The 19,644-nt window shown below is 37.9% G+C and overlaps 1 protein-coding gene across 1 annotated transcript in view; it reads left to right on the top strand.

Moving 5' to 3' along the window:
* Nucleotides 1-17,416, top strand: part of PALS1 (protein associated with LIN7 1, MAGUK p55 family member) — a 74,068-nt gene extending 56,652 nt beyond the window's left edge. Inside the window, exons 10-14 of the mRNA XM_004612343.2 lie at nucleotides 511-582; nucleotides 3,923-4,090; nucleotides 4,693-4,895; nucleotides 7,412-7,522; nucleotides 14,356-17,416. Of these exons, the coding sequence (XP_004612400.1) occupies nucleotides 511-582; nucleotides 3,923-4,090; nucleotides 4,693-4,895; nucleotides 7,412-7,522; nucleotides 14,356-14,532 (731 nt within the window). The 3' untranslated portion in view covers nucleotides 14,533-17,416. The remainder of the gene's footprint in view (nucleotides 1-510; nucleotides 583-3,922; nucleotides 4,091-4,692; nucleotides 4,896-7,411; nucleotides 7,523-14,355) is intronic.
* Nucleotides 17,417-19,644: the final 2,228 nt, after the last annotated feature.

Genomic DNA, 19,644 nt, shown 5'->3' with positions numbered 1-19,644 from the left:
ATGAGTTTTTCTGAGTCTCCTTCTGGAAGGATGATTAAATTTACATATGATTTATAACTTATGAAAATTTAAGAATGATAAAAATGTTAAGAATGATGTGAAATCATCTTAGGAAAAATTGATTATCTAAGGATAGCAAAGAAAAAGAATTTGAGTAAAGAATGCAAATGAATGTTAAAAGTAGTCTTAATATGGGATTAATGAAAAATCATAAATCATTCCCTGAAAATACATGTAGTTGTGCTGTCGGTAACATATATATATAAGAAGTTCCAAATTTATAGACCTACCTTATTCCAGAAAAACAGTTACTCAGTATACCCCACTGTAAATTTGTTCCTTACGTAAACAAGAGCACTCTGCACACACACATCGCAGTTACACCTAAGTGTATTACTCACTAGTATAAATGTATATAAGTTTTATTAGAATGTTATTGTAAGTGCTTCAATTTGAAAAAATGCTACTTCATTCAAAACAAAATATTTTATCATTATGTTTCTTCAACAGGAAAACTGTGGTGTGCAAAGAAAAATAAAAAGAAAAGAAAAAAGGTTTTATATAATGCCAATAAAAATGATGGTAAGTTCTGTTGTCTTACATAGCTAGACTTAAATCTAAAGTTTAAATACAGGACTTGAAAAATGTAAGTTGTTACTGTCAGAGTTTTATTTCTAGTCCTAATTTGCCTTATATCCATGTAAACACATATACTATACATGTTTCAGAAAGTCATTTCACTGTAACTGTCATCCCGTTACTCATTGATTTGCTCAAGCAGGCACCAGTAACATCTTCATTGTGAGACTTGTTACTGTTTCTGGCATATCCAATACACTATGGGTAGCTTGCCAGGCTCTGCCATGCGGGCAAGTTACTCTCAGTAGCTTGCCAGGCTCTCCAAGAGGGTGGAGGAATCGAACCTGGTTCGGCCGTGTGCAAGGTGAACACCCTACCTGCTGCACTATCGCAGAAAGTCATTTAGCAGAATTTTTTTTTTCTCTTTAAACTCTTCGAGAAATACATTGTTTAGAATGCTGAGAAGAAAAATTTCAAATGAAATTCAGTATTATAGTGTTATGTTGATAATTTCTCTAATTTTTCTAAGCTATGTATATATGTGAAATTAATGAGTGCTTTTAACAAATTCTAACAGTATTTTTAAGTAAAAAGCTTTTTTCTCAATACCTCCTATTACAGAGGCAACCCATTTCACAAAATTTGAAATCTACAGATATGAGACAAATGTTCTCTTTTGAAACATTTGAAAATGTTTTATTTTCATTTATTGCTTGCATTAAAAAATTCTTGAAATCAGAGGCTCTAGTAATAGTGAACACAATCTGTTATACCTCAGTGATGACGCTTGCTATTATATACGTGTGTGTGTGTGTGTATCTCACCTATTAACTTAGTTCAACATTGTTGTCATCTAATTTCTAATAAACATTTATTATGGGGAACTGGATACATCCCTGATAGTGCTGGGGGCAGTTCTGGAGAGAGGGATATGGGGTGTGCTATACAGTGTGGGGATTAAACCCAGGGCCTCACACCTGCCAGGCAAGTGCTATATTACTGGAACCACATCCCTGACCCAGTAACTAATTTCTTATAAATCTAGCCTTCTGACTGAGAGGGGAATCTACCCACCCCCATTCCAGGAAGGTCTTAGAGTTCTCAGCCCAGAGATCCATCTACCTGGGATAATGTGGTGTGTTGGGATTATTTCCTTTAATATCATTGATAGATCACCTAAGAACATTGTTACTGAATCTTTAATCCTGTTCTATTTACATGGTTGAGTAATACCTGCTTCTTCATCTTTTGAAACACACAAAATGAATTGATTTGGCTCTTAACCTTTATTATACTATAGAAAACTTGCAAATCTGAAGTCAATATATCAGATTTATCACAATAAAGCCATTCAGATTGGCACTTTAGACTTCCATTCAGTTGCAGACAATATGATAGTGACCTCCCAGGTGACAAGCTATTCCCATACAAGAGGATAGGGTGATGATTTATTGAATACAATTTCTGCTCCCAGCTCTGGCTTTCTGGCTCCAGGCATGTGAACCATTGTTTAACAGTGTTTAAATTACATTGAGAACAGTAAGCAGGTACATTAAGAGCAAAGATGAGGATATTTGCATAGCTGTGGCCAAAGAATGATAATTAGTAAGTCCTTTAATGTATAGTATCAAAGTCATGGCAGTCTATTTTAGCAGGAAATTTCCTGCCTGGGCACACATTTGCAGCCTTCATTGTCTAAATTAAGCTAAACTTGTTTTATCCAGGGAGGACTCTATGAACATTGAAATAGGGAACACATAGTCTCCCACATGTAAATGCTGTCAGTGTCGAATTAATACAATTAGGAGTTCACATTTTATATTGGGAAGAGCTTTTTGGAAAAGGAAGGTCTTATATTTGTAATAATGTTATTTTCATTACTGTTTTTATTAGTAATTAGCATTATAATGGCTTCTCTATTTCAGGAACATTAATTTTCTAAAGCATATGGTTATGCCTTCATGCACTTCAGTTCTTACAGTAAGCTAATTAAAAGATTAAACTGTAGTACTCCTCTTCCTAAACTATTAACAAAAATAATTTTTTCTTTAAGGATTACAGACTAAGGGCCAGAGAAGAAGCTCAAGGCATTAGTGTGCATGCTTTGCATGTAGGAAATTCAGGTTCATTGATCCCTTGCATACCCCCAAACAGTGTACTAGGAGTCGCTCCTGGGCTCTACTGTTGGTGGACTATTAAACAATAGCAAATAAAAAATTATAGGTTTCTGGTTTCTAGATCACATATTAAATGACCTGTTTAAGTTTTTACAGCTAGTATATAGTTGGACTAGAAATGAACCAATATAATTTGAGCTTCTACTTTGCTATGATTTGTACTTGCAAGACTAAGATGATTTCCTACCTCTCATGGGACTCATGACCAGGAAAGTCTGGGTACACATCTTTGTTCTTTTCCAGTCAGGAGAAACAATAGGAATGAGGAAATGGCAGGCAGCTAATCACTTACCTTTGTTCCTAACAGTTGTAATGTCATCTGGATTATGGGCTTTAGTAATGTCACCTCACCGACCATACTTTATACCTCTCGAATCATAACTTGTGGTTAGCATTAATATCCCCACCTAAAGTAATCAAATGCAGAAAGTACATATAGCTAGGTATGACTTTGTTTTCAAGATATTCTAGTTTTCTCTGATAATTCTAGTTGTAGTCATTGTTTACAATTGTCTGTGTCAGCAACTGTGCTCAGCATATATATTATCCGATTCTTAAAAGCCCAATACAGGGCTGGAGTGATAGTACAGTGGGTAGGACCTTTGCCTTGCATGCAGCTGACCTGGATTCAGTCCCCGCTTCCCATATGGTCCCCCGAGCATCAGGATGTGACATTGTTTTAGCCTAATTGTTTAAAAATTTCAATACACTAAGCAAAGTAATAGTCTCCTATTTTACAAAAGTGATAAACTATTCTTAGCTATTTATTCTAGTACTCCTTTGTTAAAGCATTACCTGCAAATTATTTTATGTAAGAATCAATATGATTATATTGTTTAAAACATTCACAGTATTACAAGAAAAGGAATAAGAAGTTTTGGAATGATTATGTTGTCCAGTTTGTTTTCATAGTACATAGCAAGAATATAATAACATGAGAAAATATTCCTGATGTAATATTACCCATTTATATTATTATTATATAAAAAAATTAATCATTTTAAATACATTTCCAATTCTTGAGAAGATAGCAAGCTATTTTAAGAGGATTCTCTATTTAGACCCAGTTTTCTCTATTTAGACCCAGTTTTTCAAGATAGAGATCTTCAGCTGTATATAGCTTTTTAATTATTATTAAGTGTATTTATTACATTTCTTCTTCAAAGATTATGACAATGAGGAGATCTTAACTTATGAAGAAATGTCACTTTATCATCAGCCAGCAAATAGGAAAAGGCCAATCATTTTGATTGGTCCACAGAACTGTGGCCAGAATGAACTGCGTCAGAGACTCATGAATAAAGAAAAAGACCGCTTTGCATCTGCAGTTCCTCGTAAGTTTGGAAGCATTCTCATTTTCCAGTGCTTTTCAGTTATCACCTGGAGAATCAACTATATGTATGGAAATTATTATCCAGTTCCTCAAAACAGTATTGTTAAAGAACTTTGTTCTTTAACAAATTGGGAGGGAACTTTCAGAAAAATAGTCATTCTTGAGAAATTTTAATTATTCCTAAGTATGGTAATTAATTGTTTTGGACTTTTTAAAATCAGCTCCTGGCTCTTTTAACTGATGGAAAAAATAGAAATTTAGGTTTAATCTTTGAACACAGAACTTCTGTTTAATTATTGTATCATATCTGATAAAAAACTTAAGGAAAAAAGGAGTGGTAGTATTGCAAGATAAAGTTTTAAAGTTTAAGTGCAGACTGTTATTATGGTAATTAAATGTAGTTACTATAATACTAATGCTGAAAACATTTTGTTTGTTTCTTAATGTGTAAATGAAAATCATGTTAGATGTTAAATACGCAGGCTGTTAATATATCCTCAGTTTAGTATTTTGTTACCCTTATTACAAAAATTTTTCCACTAGAATTATTACCACTCTCACTCTGATTCATGCCCTTTAATTTTACCTGATTTGTTTATCTAGATACCACTCGCAGTAGGCGAGACCATGAAGTAGCTGGTAGAGATTATCACTTTGTTTCACGACAAGCATTTGAGGCAGATGTAGCAGCTGGAAAGTTCATTGAGCATGGTGAATTTGAAAAAAATTTGTATGGAACCAGCATTGATTCTGTGCGGCAAGTGATCAACTCTGGCAAAATATGCCTTTTAAGCCTCCGTACACAGGTAAAAAACTATTTCAATTTAGGCTAGTGAAAGTTTTTTTGCAAAGTAATGTAGTGGAAACTACAAGAACCACAGGGCCTAATTAAGTTCTCATAGTATTTCCCTTACTGATTCTCTGCATGAAATAAGATAGCTTTCTACATCTTTCACTTTATTCAGGTGGAACCTGGGGGGATAGCTCACTGGTAGAGTGCATACTATTTTTTCTTTCTCTTTTCTTTTTTTATTCTTAGCCAAATAAAATATGGCTAGCTTTGATCTCCAGGACCAAAATATAAGAACAAAGCAAAAATCAGTTTTCTCAGAGAAGAAAATCCATACCAATATAGATTGGTAGATAGATAAAATAATGTTTGAGGTATGTAAGGTTTTTTTTAGGAAATTTCTATTTCTAGAGTATATGCAGCTTCAACATAAAATTTGCCTTAATATGGTGGTGCCTGCTGCTTATGTCAACTCAGGAAACGTAGGCAGTCATCATTAGCGAGACAAAGGAAAGGGGATCAGGGCATGGCATAGACATGTACCCAGCAAGCTTGAAACAGTGAGTTCAATCCCTACATTGCTTACATGCATGGACTGTGATCCTTGAGGCTCTGCTATCTGGAACCTGTAGCACCACAGTAGAGTGTGCAGTCCCCAGTGTACAGCCAGGAGTATATAGAGAGCACTGCAGCTAAGTGTGTGAACACCACAGCCTGTGTGTATCACCCTCAGCAATTAGCACAACAGCACCAACAAAGGAGGGGGAAAGAGACAGGATAATTTGTCTATGAAATAGCTCTCCTGAGACAGGTGTTTTGTTTTTAGTAGGAAAAGACCCTTTCCTATTATTCCAGTTATGAACATTTGACTTAATCATAAATGTGTTTAAATTCCTTAAAAATTCTTAAATTGTTTAGACAGATTTGTCAAAGAACAGAGAGCAGTTAAACATAATATTCTAATTAGTAATAGTTTTTTTTTCTTCCCCTTCCCTTCGTTATTGTTGAAATAATTAAAGTTACACAAACTTCATTGTGATGCTCACACACTTTTTTCAGATGCTTGATTTTGAGGTGTGCACACTTTAGTTCACACACATTTGGTTGCAGTGCTGCCAGGACCTCAGCATGTGGTACAGCATATCTGACTCACAGCCTCATGCTTTTGAGGCAAGTGCTTTACCCTTGATAATTTTTTATGGAAAAAGGAACTGCCCCAGGTTTGGAAGAGAGTATAGTAGGAAAGATGCTTGTCCACCTGCACCACATATATTCATTCTGCCAGGAGTGATCCCTGAGCACCGCCACGTATGGGCCCAAAACAAACCAAAAAAGGACCTGCCCTCCCCGTCTGAGCCCCTTTATAGTAGAGTGCTTCAGTTTAGAGACATCAAGTAATGTACTAGCAAAGGCTAGGTGACAAAGAATCTCCTAATTCAAAATGAGTTTGCTTACCTTGGATGTTTTATTTCAGTTTTCTTTTTCATATATTTTGAAATTTCCCATTTGATTTTGCTGTGTTTAATACATGGCATGTAGTAGGATAACTAACATGTCTAAATTCTCCAGAATGGTAGGGGGCGGAAGCAGGGAGTTGGTCCCCACAGGGCTTATTCCTGCCTCTGTGCTCATGAGTCACGCTTGACAGTACTTGAGGGACCATATGCAGTGCTAGAGATTTGAACTTGAATCAACTGCATGTAAGGCAAGGGCCTTAACCTAGGTGACCCCAAAAACAGATTTTTAACATGGCTTTCAGAATCTAGCCATGTTGCAGGGTGTTTTAACAACATATAATTGTCATCCTTCAGAATCATTCACTTAAATTTCATTACATAAAACAGCAATTCAGTGTAGTGTATGTATGCGTGTTTTATAACTATATTCTTTTTTTTGGGGGGGGGGTTACTCCTGGTTCTACACTCAGGATTACTCCTGGTGATGCTCAGGGGACTGTATGGGATATTGGGATTCGAACCCGGGTCAGCCTCATGCAAGGCAAACGCCCTACCCGCTGTGCTATCGCTCCAGCCCAAACTATATAATATTCTTGCAGTGAATGATAGGATCTTAAGAGTATTAGGATTGTTACAAAGATATTTGGAATTATTTTTGGGCAGTGTTGTTTTTTATATGGTCACATCAGTTGGGATTCAGGGTAGTACCTGGAAAACAAACTCTTTTGCATATACTTGTGCTCTATCACGTGAGCACTCCCTGCCCTTCATGGGCAGTATTTTAAATATTATATTATTATATTCCAACTTATTATTTATTTGCGATCTCTTTTGTGCTTTGGAGGCATACAAGTAGTTAAATAGTACAGTACATGATAATACCATGGTTAGGATAATTGCCATGCATGCGGCTGACCTGGGTTTTATTCCCGGCATCCTGCCAAGACTAATTCCTGAGTTCAAAAGTCAGGAGTAAGCCCTGAGTATCTCCTGGTATAGCCCAAAAACAAAAAGAAAGAAAAAGTAGTTAAATGAAGAAAATTATTTTGAAGATCTAAAGTAACTTTTCTTTCAGTCATTGAAGATACTCCGGAATTCAGACTTGAAACCATATATTATCTTCATTGCACCCCCTTCACAAGAAAGACTTCGGGCATTATTGGCAAAAGAAGGCAAGAATCCAAAGGTAAATGTACTTTACTACTGTGCTATTTTATTGAAGATAAACAAGAAACAGTTTGGTCTGCTCTGTCATGGTGCTTAGAAGCTACATGAGCTTGAGCTTTCTTTTTTTGGTGAGGGGAGTGGGGGATGACAGCTATCGGTGCCTGAGCTAACTCCTAGCTCCGGGCTCAGGGAGGATGCAGGGAATCATGTGGGGTATCGGGGATCCAGCCTGGATTGGCTGAGTGCAAGACAAGCGCCTTACTTGCTGTACTGTGGCTCTGGCTCCAGTTTAAGCTTTCAAACCAACTGTCCTTTATGTCATATTACTTTTCCCAAAGTCACATTGGTTGCCTCTGATTATGTTAACATTTATCATCATCATCTCTTAAGACTTCTTTTATTTTTGGGAGGGAAGGGCAAGCATCAGGTTGTTCAAGACTTGGCTCTCTACTCCTAATAGGGATTCACAAATATAGAGCCAGGGGTCACACTGTGTTGGCAGGATGCAAGGCAAGAGCCTTAACACCTATACTATCTCTCAGCTCCCTCTTAAGACTTTCAGTCATCTTCACGTAGGTCCAAATTATTTCTAAAAAGGATTTTCTCACTTTTCTGCAGAAAATAAGTTCTAAAAAAATTCTTAGGGGTTGCCACTTTTTCTTGGAGATATCTGTGGAGTGCCAAAGTTTAATGCTCTTGTTTTTCTTTTTTTATTGAAAGTTGAAATTTTATTGAAAGTTTATGTTCCTTTCATAAACTGTCATAAACTTTCCATTGAAAGTTTATGTTCCTTCTCTATTTGGTTTCACCAGAAAAAATGAATATGGTTGAGATAGCTTATATAATACTAGATACTATAGATACTGTGTCAATTTATTGATCAGAAGCATTTTTAATTTAAATTTATGAATTAACTGTCAAATGACATGTTTTCTCAGAATATCAGTTATTCCTTTTTTTTTTTTTTTGGGTCACACCCGGCGATGCACAGGGGTTAGTTACTCCTGGCTCATGCACTCAGGAATTACTCCTAGCGGTGCTCAGGGGACCGTATGGGATGCTGGGATTCGAACCCGGGTCGGCCGCGTGCAAGGCAAACACCCTACCCGATGTGCTATTGCTCCAGCCCCATTCCTTATTTTTCTGTTTTAGACAGATCACTCAGATCTCATTTCATTTGCTAATTAAGCCGCTGAATCCCCCTAAAAGCCATAAAAAATACATAACTGTCCTTAAAAGCTTCTTAGAAGTAATTAAAGCATAGTCATACTCATTTCCATTCCATCTTAACTATTTACCAGAGCCACCCACACTATCTGTTCTCCCCCGAGAAATCTTTTCCAATCTCTTTACTTTTATTTCCTTTGAAATTGTGGGGGAGGGCTATTGGGTCTTTAGGTTGGGGAGTAGTTAGGGCAGTATTTGATGGTGCTTGGAGATGCCCTCAGTCCATTGTTCAGGGGTCCCTACTGGGAGTGCTCAGTGGATCATGGCATTGCCAGGGATTAAACCCTGGTTTCTACATGCAAATTAAGCACTCCAGCACTTTGTTTCCCTGGCCCCTTTTAATTTTGAGGGAGATGGGGAGGATGCTCCCCAAAAGCAGTGCCCAGAACTCAGAAGTCCTATTCTTTGATACCCAGGCAACCTAATAGTTCAGTGCTAAGGCCCAGTAATGGATGCTCTTTGGTTGAAGCAGTGCAGGTGGCCACCAGAGCTACACCTAGTGATGGAGGGGTGGTGGTGGGCTGGTCATGAGATGCTAAGGATGGAACTCAGAACCTAATGTGAGCCCCTGAACCCTGAGTTACTTATATAAGGCCACCCCGGGGAAGTTCAAGAGCCAGGATCAGTTCAGTGCTCTGGTTCACCAATGCTTAGGGGCCACAATGTGCTGGGAGAGTGGGGATTAGTGTCAGGGCCTCCCACTTGCTAAGCACAATATAGCTTCATAATACAGTTTCATAATAGTTTCATAATAACTATAGGTTTATTGTATATCTTTTTGTTTGTTTGTTTTTTGGGTCACACCTAGCGATGCACAGAGATTATTTCTGGCTCTGCACTCAGGAATTACTCCTGGCGGTGCTCAGGGGACCATATGGGATGCTGGAATCGAACCTGGGTTGGCCGCATGCAAGGCAAACACCCTACCCGCTGTGCTATTGCTCCAGCCCCTATTGTATATCTTTTAAAATAGCCTACCATGTGGAGCTCTCTCTCTCAGCCCTGTAGTCATTTTTAATGTTATCATTTGCTATCAGAAAAGTTTGAATCTAATGAAGTAATGCATTTTCATTTTCGTTTGGTGTAGTGAGGAAAAATTTTACTCTTATGATTGCAAAAATTTTCCTGTTTTCTCCTAAAAATGGTTTATTTTGACTTTTTAGTCCACATTTGGTGGTCTTTCCCTGCTGTGGTTGGTGTAGTATGTGGTACCAGGGATTAAACCTGGGTCTCCTGCACATGAAGTTTATCATCCAGACTCTTAAGCTATCTCCCCAGCCCTAAAAATTTTTAATTTTTGCTCCTAGATCTGTGATATATCTCAAATTATTCTTTGTTTTAGTGTAAGCATAGAAGTTATTTTCATTTGAACTACATTTTATTTGGTTTTAAACACGTGGCTATTTCATTGCTCTATGTGGGGGGGAGGGGGTGGGAGGGCTAGGAGGGATACTGGGATCATTGGTGGTGGAGAATGGGCAGTGGTGGAGGGATGGATACTCGATCATTGTATGGCTGAAATGCAAGCACGAAAGTCTGTAAATCTAAATCTAAATTTACGAAATTATTTACGTAATTACGAAATCTAAATTAACGAAAGTCTGTAAATCTAAAATCTAAAAACTGTACCCCATGATGATTCGCTAAAAAAAAAAATTTTTTTTTAATTGTGGTTAGCAGTGGTGGACAGAAATGGACACTGTGGAAGGTGTCATTTTGGAATATTGTATGCATGAAAAGCTATCTATTGTAAATCATGGTGCTTCAAATTAAATGTAATAAAAATTTTAAAGTGTGGTTGGTTCACACTTTTTTTAATGAAATGTGAATGTGGCCCACCAATAGAGCATGTACTTTGCATGCTTGACATTCTGGGTTCAATCCCTGGCACCACAAAAATTAAATTATTTTGTCCCATTGAATTACATTGACAATGTTGTCAAAAATGAAACTGTGGTCCAGGAAAACAGGTCAAAGGGATGACTTGCATGCACAGTATCCTAGAATTGATCTCTGGCATCACATCACCTGCCTAGCACCACTAAGTATGGTCCTGATTGCCCTAGGACAGCTGGAAGACCTCACCAGAAAATAAATTGACCAAACATGTCTATGTGGAGGCAGAGAAAGGAATTACTTTTGAATTCTGTTCTGTATGCTAATAATACAGTTCGTAATAACTATAGGTTTATGGTATATCTTTTAAAATAGCCTACCAGGAGTGATCGCTGAACTCAGAGCCCAAAAAAAGCCCTGAGTGGCCCAAATGTGGGCCAAAAAACAAGCAAAAAAAAGTAGTAGTATAAGATTTTCATCTACTGGGAGAATTTAGAAAAAATTCTAAATATAACTGATGTTTTATATATAAATTATAAAATTAATTTTATTAAATGAATATATAAATATATTTTTATTTTATAAATCTGTTGCAGTCAGAAAACAGATATCAATCTTATGTTATTTGTTGAACCTTTTATGGCCTATCTGTTCTATCTTGATCTATGGTGCATGCACACAGGATGGATTAATTCCACTGTTGATAGGTAGGAGGTGGTGTATTTGATTGCCTTTTTTTACTATACTTGTTTTATCTCATTATTTCCAGTAGTGCTTCATCTCTCACAAAATAGAACTGAATAAAAACAAAGTCTTCTTGGGACTAGAAACTCTAGAGTGTATGCTTTAATGGTGGAGCTAGAGTGTATGCTTTTATGGTGGAGCCCCAGGTTTGATCTTTAGCACAATATTTCCCCCCACCCCACTCCCCAGGCACTGCCAGGGATTAGTAGTACTTTCTGCATTAGTATTGTACAGTGTTAAACAGAAACAAAATGAATAAATCCCTCTATTTTAATCCTCTGAAATGTATTCACTAGAATAAGTGATTTTACTCTGTAGATACAAAAAAGTAAACATAATTAATGATCTGATTCTACTTTCTTTGAATTCCTCAACCTGTTTTGCTTAGGAGTGGTAAACTGATAGTATGAAGTAGTATGGTCAAATTTGCCTGTAGACTAATTTTATCAGTCAAAAAAAATTTTTTTTTCTGGCTTTTTGGGTCATACCCAGTTGTGCACAGGGGTTACTCCTGGCTCTGCACTCAGGAATTACTCCTGGCCGTGCTGGGGGACCATATGGGATGCTGGGAATCGAACCTGGGTCGGCCGCGTGCAAGGCAAACGCCCTACCTGCTGTGCTATCACTCCAGCCCCCCCCGAAAATTTTTTTTATTTAATTTTTTTTTTATTGAATCACTGTAGGACTAGAGCAGTAGCACAGTGGGTAGGGCGTTTGCCTTGCACTCGGCCGGCCCGGGTTCGATTCCCCCATCCCTCTCGGAGAGCCCAGCAAGCTACTGAGAGTATCGCACAGCAGAGCCTGGCAAGCCATCGTGGCGTATTCAATATGCCAAAAACAGTAACAACAAGTCTCACAATGGAGATGTTACTGGTGCCCACTCGAGCAAATCGATGAACAATGGGATGACAGTGCTACGACAGTGCTACAGTGCTAATGAATCACTGTGATAGACCCTTACAAAGCTTTTCATGATTTGGTTTCAGTCATACAGTGTTCCAACACCCATCCCTCCACCAGTGTACATTTCCCAGCACCAGTGTCACCAGTTTCCTTCCCATCACTCCCCACCTACCCCGCCTGTATGGCTGGTACCATAACCCCTCTTTCCCTCCTCCCTCTTTCCCTCTCTCTCTACCCACTCCCCCCATTTTTTGAGCATAAGAATATATAGTAAAAGACTAATACCAATTTTTTCAGCAAAACATTTTAGAAATAGTTTTGAAAAATAAGAAGTAGAAACACAATGTCATATAAACTATGTAATCTGTTTTAGCAAAAGATGAAATTAACAGTGACTTAAATTTGAAAAGAAAAATGTAGGTGTACTGGATCTTTATGTGAATATGTACCAAGATATGGGGCTTAATATTTATATTTCAACATTACATTACATTACATTACATTACATTACATTACATTACATTACATTACATTCCTTTATCCTCACGCATGAAGGAACGGGCAGAGGAACCCAGGTGCTCCGAGATCTCCAAGGCTACTCGGATTGGGACTGGGCTTCTTCCATCCAGATTCCCCATTTTCCAGTAGCTAGGTAGTCACACCCAGAAACTGCCCCAGGTGCCGTGTAATCCCATCAACAGCCAACATCCAAGAGACTATAAAACCAAGCTCCCAGAAGCGAGATATCTGATAGCCTAGTTCTCCCTCTTGGAGAACCTGGCAAGCTACCGAGAGTTTACTGCCAGCGTGGGGAAGAACCTGGCAAGCTCCCCGTGGCATATTCATATGCCAAATACAGTAACAATGATGGGTCTCATTCCCCTGACCCTGAAGAGCCTCTAATACGACACCATTGGGAAGGACGAGTAAATAGAGACTGCTAAAATCTTCAGGGCTAGGATGAATGGAGACGTTACTGGACCCGCTTGAGCAAATCGATGGTCAATGGATGATAGTGATACAGTGATTAGCACCATAAAGATTAGATTCTTATTTGAATTCCATAATTTCTTTTGATACACTTAACCTCTGAGTAGTTTCAGCAAGAATGTCAAGATCCATTCAGTTCCCAGTGGTGTAGTAGAGCCCCTGCTAAGGAACAAAGAAATCTGTGTGCCTTAGCTAGATGCAGAACATTCCAGAATGAAAACTAAAGAGCCACACAAGAAACTGTCTCAGGACAAGACAGAACTGTCACATTTTTCATGTTTTCCTATTACAAAAGTTCATACAGATGAATGGTATACACTGTTTTTGATTTATGAGTCTAAGTATAGTATTGATGTGTATTCTTTTAAATCTGAGATATTTGGGCTTTAATTCTGTTCATTAATGGATAATTTGGGGACATTTTACTTTATTGAATCCGTGTGCCAGATAATCAGCAAGTTCTAATATATTTTGCCCATAATTTTGCATCCTGTTTACAAAATTATGCAAGACAGCTGTTCCTTTATCCATTATTTAAAAAATAGTTTGCCAAGTAGTTTCCAGAACTCTTACTGGATACTTTTCATCATCTTAATAAGCTATTAAGATGATATTGAAAACAGACATTTTAGGGATAACCAACAGTTTTAGATTAATCAACAGTTTTAGATTAACCAACAGTATTTTTGTAGAAAAAAATACCCATTCTATTGATTATTTTATTTTTCCATGTTTATTCTGCCTCATTCTCATTAGATTTGTGAAGGGCCAGTGCACTTTAGAGGAGCCCTACATACTTTAGGTCTTCTCCCTTTGTTCCAGTCAGACATAAAACTCTTTATGTTTCAGATAATGTTATTGTTAGGAACAAATGTCTGTTCTTCGAGCCTCCAATCTTTTTTTTTTTCAATTTTCTCCAATATGAAAATTATAACAGATAATAGTATTAAGTTCCAAATGGTTCACAGTGAGTCTTACGGTTTCTAAAGCAAAGGAAATCACAGATCTTTGGCTTAGTGTTGGAAGGAGCTCCTGAAGCTATTTTTCAGAAAACAAGGAAAGCTGTTTTTAAATATCACTTCTTAGTGCCTTCAGCCATCTCTGACTCATTCATAAATGGAATTATCTAAATTTTTAACCTTCTCTTTTCAGCCCGAAGAATTGAGAGAAATCATTGAGAAGACCAGAGAGATGGAGCAAAACAATGGCCACTACTTTGACACAGCAATTGTGAATTCAGATCTTGATAAAGCCTATCAGGAATTGCTTAGGTTAATCAACAAACTTGATACTGAACCTCAGTGGGTACCTTCCACATGGCTACGATGAAGGAAACATCTATAAAGGGCATATTTGGACTTGACCTGACGAACTGCCAATGGGAAGATAATCCTGATGCTTCAAGAAGACTCTGAGGACAAGGTCTCAGAGCAGGCAGGATAAGCTGTAGACCTGTTCATAGATCTCTAACTAGTAAGCAGTCCCCTTAGGCAATTTGTGCACAGTAGTCTTTATTCTCTGCATGGCTTTAACTGTTCTGCCTTGTTTGGTGGGTTCTAAATGGAAGCTTTCAACAGCAGTTCCACTTTATCTATTTAAAACCTTTCTCATTGTTTTTTAAAACTCTTCTGCTCAGTAGTATTTTACATTTAAAAAACACTTATGCACACAATAGTCCCTATCTTACATAGTTACAAACATGATTTGAATGGTTAAATTACTTCATGGTATGTATTGTGCTGCTTTGCACTGGATGAGTCAGTATTTGGTTAGAACAGTAGTCTTCAACTACCCTCTGAGGGGTGCCAGTCTGCAAGTGTAGGAAGGTTGAAAACCACTGGCCTACCAACTTTGGTTAGAATTATCAGTCCTTGGATTGGTTTGCAGGACAGGTACCAGTCTGCAGGGGTAAAAAGGTTGAAGAAAGCTGTTAGAAGACTAGTGTAAGCCCTCAAAAATACTTCCCTATGAAACAAAAAATCTGGTCCCACTTAGGCCTGGAATAACTCTCATAGGCTTAAGTTCACTTGTGTGTTTTTTAATTTTTTAAAAAGCATTCCATTAGAAGCATGAGTTTTTTTTAGCTCAAACTTCTCGAATAAACTGTACATTCACTGTACATTTTGCAGACTCTGATCTAGTTAAATATATACTGCAAATGCTTATCTTTTTAAAGATAGGGTTTTCTGAATGCTTAAATTATAACTAATTTGATAATCATGCTTCCTTTCACTGATCTGCACAGTATAACAGAGTATATAACTTACATTTTTGTGAATGGCAGATGTTCATATACATGATCTTAACTATTGAAGTTTCTTCCTCATGATGTAGAGGTTTATATATATATATATATATATGAAAGGGGAGCACATTTGATGGTTTTTGCATTTTTATAAATGAAGAGTAGTATTTGATTACTGCTATAATTATAGGTAACAAACTGGACTTTTGTGAATATAGCTGCTGTATTTGTATACTATACTAATATTTAAAGATGAATAACTGGTCATTGATAAGACTTGTTCAACATTCGATAAAATTACCTGCATCCTAGGGAAATACTGTGATAATTGCCTTTGAGATAGGAAGGAAGAGGTGACCTAAAAGTCATTTGAACATTTTAGGAAAAGAAATTTGTGGGTTAAAGATAGCGGGGGTAGGAGATGTAAGTAAGAAACAAGTTTTTATCCTAATGTCTGTTTATGACCAGAATGCAACAAATAAGTCATAAATGTTTATGCTACCACTTAAAGTTTTGTACTGTCAACAGCTGTAGCTTTAAAATTCAACTTCTGTAATTATTGTGAAAAGTTTATAGTCTTTCATGGTATGGTATTTGACAAATGACCTCAATGTGAATGTCTTAGTTTTATTTTTATTACTTTAGCTACAGCATTTCCTGTTCCCAGAGCTAAACACTGGAATAATACAAAGATGTCACTTAACATAAGCAGTTGTTTTTAATAATTTTTCTTTCAGTGTTGTGTATTTTTGACTTTTTTCTTCTATATAATTTTATATGAACAAATGTAAAAAGTTTTATGTTGCCCTTTCTGTTCAAATTTACTTGACCTCAGAGTTGATTGAAGAGTCTCTTACATGAAACTTTTAAGCTAATGTTTCATAGGAAGATAGTTAACATTTCTAGGTTAGGGAAAGGAATGCTATATTATCTCTTCGGTCTGAAACACTCCAGCTTACAGCAAGAAAATGACATGGTCACACCATTTTCAACACTGTAAAACAAGGAATATATAAGCACTTAGTCTTTTCAATTTTCCAGTTTACATTCTTCTTGGGAACGAAAAGTAGTCCTCAGTCAACAGTAGTTTTGTGAGATTCTTACATTAACTGACAGATGTTTTTTATTATCCCTAAGATTTAAAACGTTTAAGTTTTAAAGCTGTTTAAGTTAGACTGAGATTTCAGTTAGTGACAATGATTCTGTGATAACCCCAGGATTATGTGCAGACATTAGGGCCATATGCTATCAAGAAAACTTCTACAAGAAGACTATTGTCAAGGCACATATCATATATATTCTTAAGAAGCCCAAGGTGATGAGGCATTTTATGACTCAGAAGTTCTCTTCTTCCTCATCAACACTAGATCTTTCATCTGTGTATCAAACTTTTCTTAATCCTAGACAAATGGATGTGCTGATAATTTAAGTTTGTAAACAAAGTGAAAATTAATTTGCCAACTTCCTTGAAAGAAAATGAGGGAAAAGCTTTGCAATACCTAGTTGTCTGACCATGTGACCAGTTCCATTTCCTATCCCTCTGTGGTTCTGACTAGAGGCCCCACTGTGGTGAACTTAATTAATCCACTTGTAAGAATGACAATATCTAATAAATGCACATGGAAAGTCCAAAGAAGGAAATATCTTCCTTTACTAAATTTTCCTAAGTCAGAACACACAGCAAGAAGTAGTGTTTAGACTAATACAGATTTGCTTTCTATGAAAATCTGATATTTTGATTTCCGTATCTGAACCATTTCTCCATGGCCTAAAGAATAAGTATTGATAAATAATTTGAATGTAACTTTGTGAATGTGTATAGAAAATATAAACCAGGGATTCAGCCTTAATAAAGGTAACTTTTCTAACATCTATTGTTAGCCCTCTATACTTTTCTTAACCTGCACTCTATTTGAGATGTCATACTGCACACTGTATTATAAAAGTTAAAAGTAAAACTATTTCAAAATTTAAAGTGTTCTCTCTTATTGTGTTTCAAGTCATCTACCATTCAAAGTTTCAACAAGATTATCTAAAGACCACCACTCTCAAGATTTTACCAGAAACAAATATATTAGACCCTCTGGGTCAAACATGAAATACTGTTAGCAGATGTTTCTCCTGTTTCCTTTTTAGAAAACTAGGCAAACATCTTATGGCTGTGAATGTACTTGTTTCTGGGGAAGAGGGTGAGTAATACTTAGACAAATTCTTTTCAAAGTCAGCCTGGGATTTGAGGAAACTGCATGTAAGATGTGAGTTAACAACGTCTCATTTCTTCGTTTTTATTTTGCCCTATGATGCCACTCTTTCAGAGGGAAATGATCCAGAGTTTTATACCTATATACATGTGCTCTCCAAGTCCACCTATATATACTCCCTCTGACCTGCCCTGTGACACGCCCTTAGACACACCCTCTGACCTACCCTGTGGCATGCCCTTAGACACGCCCTGTGACCCGCCCAGTGGACGCCCTTAGACACGCCGTGGCTGTGTTCATATCCTCCCTTAGTTTATTGGCTGTCTGTTCCTTGGTTGTGCTCATATCCTCTTCATATTTCTTTGACCCGCCCTCAGAACCTCCTTCTGTCCCTCCCTCTGACCAATGCCCTTCACCCGTGAAATGCCCTTAGACACGCCCTGTGTCCCGCCCTTTGACCCTCCCTGTGAACCACTCTCAGACCCCCCCCCTAGTTTATTGGTTGTCCATTCCATGGTTGCTTTCAGTTCATCGACCATCTTCACAGTTTCTTCTCTGAATTCTTTATCTGAGAGGAGGTTGTATTTGTGGGTGACCTCAATTGAGGCTTTTGGAATCTCTTCATTTTCTCCTTGTGGTGGGTTTTTTCGATGTTTCTTCATGTTGTTATGAAACGATAGAGGTGAAAACTTCCGATTCTCTATCTCTTGCTCTATTCTCTATCTCTCCTCTTGCTACAGGAGCGGATTCTAGGTGAGCTAAATCGATGATGGTATTCTTTTTCCCCTTCTAGAAAGTTGCTGCCCACTGACCCGCCCTTTGACCTGCCCTCATAACCTCCCTCTTTTCCTCCCTCAGACCCACGCCCTCTGAACCCTGGCAATCCCTTAGACACACCCTTCGACCCACCCTGTGCCACGCCCTTAGACACGCCCTCTGACCTTCCCTTAGACTCCCTCTTGCCCATCCTTTGACACGCCCTCTGACCCACACCCTTCAACCCACCCTGTGCCACATGCTTAGACATGCCCTCTCACCCACCCTCTGACCCATACTTAGACACGCCCTTAGACCTGCCCCTGATCCACCCTGAGACACGTCCTCACCCAACCTCTGACCCACCCTCTGACCTGGCCTGAGACACGCCCTCTGACCCGCCCTCTTACCCACCTTGTGACACGCCCTCTGACCTGCCCATCTGTTCCATGGTTGCTTTGAGTTCATCAACCATCTTCACAATTTCTTCCTCAGACACACCCTTCGACCCACCCTCTGACTCACCCCCTGATCCACCCTGAGACACGCCCTCTGACCCACCCTCTGACCTACCCAAAATAGTCCCAGAGTAATCTGGCTTCTTACCCCATTTTCAAATTGATTTTTATCACTTGTACTGCTCAATAGCCAAAACAAATCTTCAGTTTTTTCTTGCTAATTAGGGATTTTGGTTTTGAGTCCACATCTGGTGGTGCTCAAAGCTTACTCCTGGCTCTGCATTCAGCAATCACTCCTGGCAGGGCTCAAACTCTAGTACCCTGCCTGCTGTACTGTATCTCCAAAACAGTTTTCTTATCTGCAAAATGAGGATGATTTACCCCTTAACAGGGGGGGAGGGGGTTGGGAGGATTAAAAGTGATGTTACCTACTTCATTCAAAAGACTTAGAATGCAGCTATTTACTATTGCATTTACATTGAATCTCAGACTTTATTCTGTGTGCAGCAATAGTATTTTCTAGAAAGTCACCTGCAGGAGACGCCCTATGTGTTAATCTTTACACAAAGTTTTAAATATTGAGGAAATATCAATAATGGAAGAGGATGAATTCTGAAGGTTACGAACAAAGGCTAAATTGCATGCAGGAGGCCCAGGTTTTACCCCAAGCACTGTCTGATCACCCCCAGCACTAACAGATGTGGACAAAAAATTAAGAAAAAAAATTAAAATGACTAAAAAAGAAAAATCAACCAAGGGACCTGATAGAACAGGGGGTAAG

The sequence above is a fragment of the Sorex araneus genome, chromosome 3 (genome assembly GCF_027595985.1).
Source record: "Sorex araneus isolate mSorAra2 chromosome 3, mSorAra2.pri, whole genome shotgun sequence".
NCBI classification, from domain to species: Eukaryota; Metazoa; Chordata; class Mammalia; order Eulipotyphla; family Soricidae; genus Sorex; species Sorex araneus.
The sequence above is the reverse complement of the archived record's forward strand: the minus strand, read 5'-3'. Positions and strand labels throughout refer to the sequence as shown.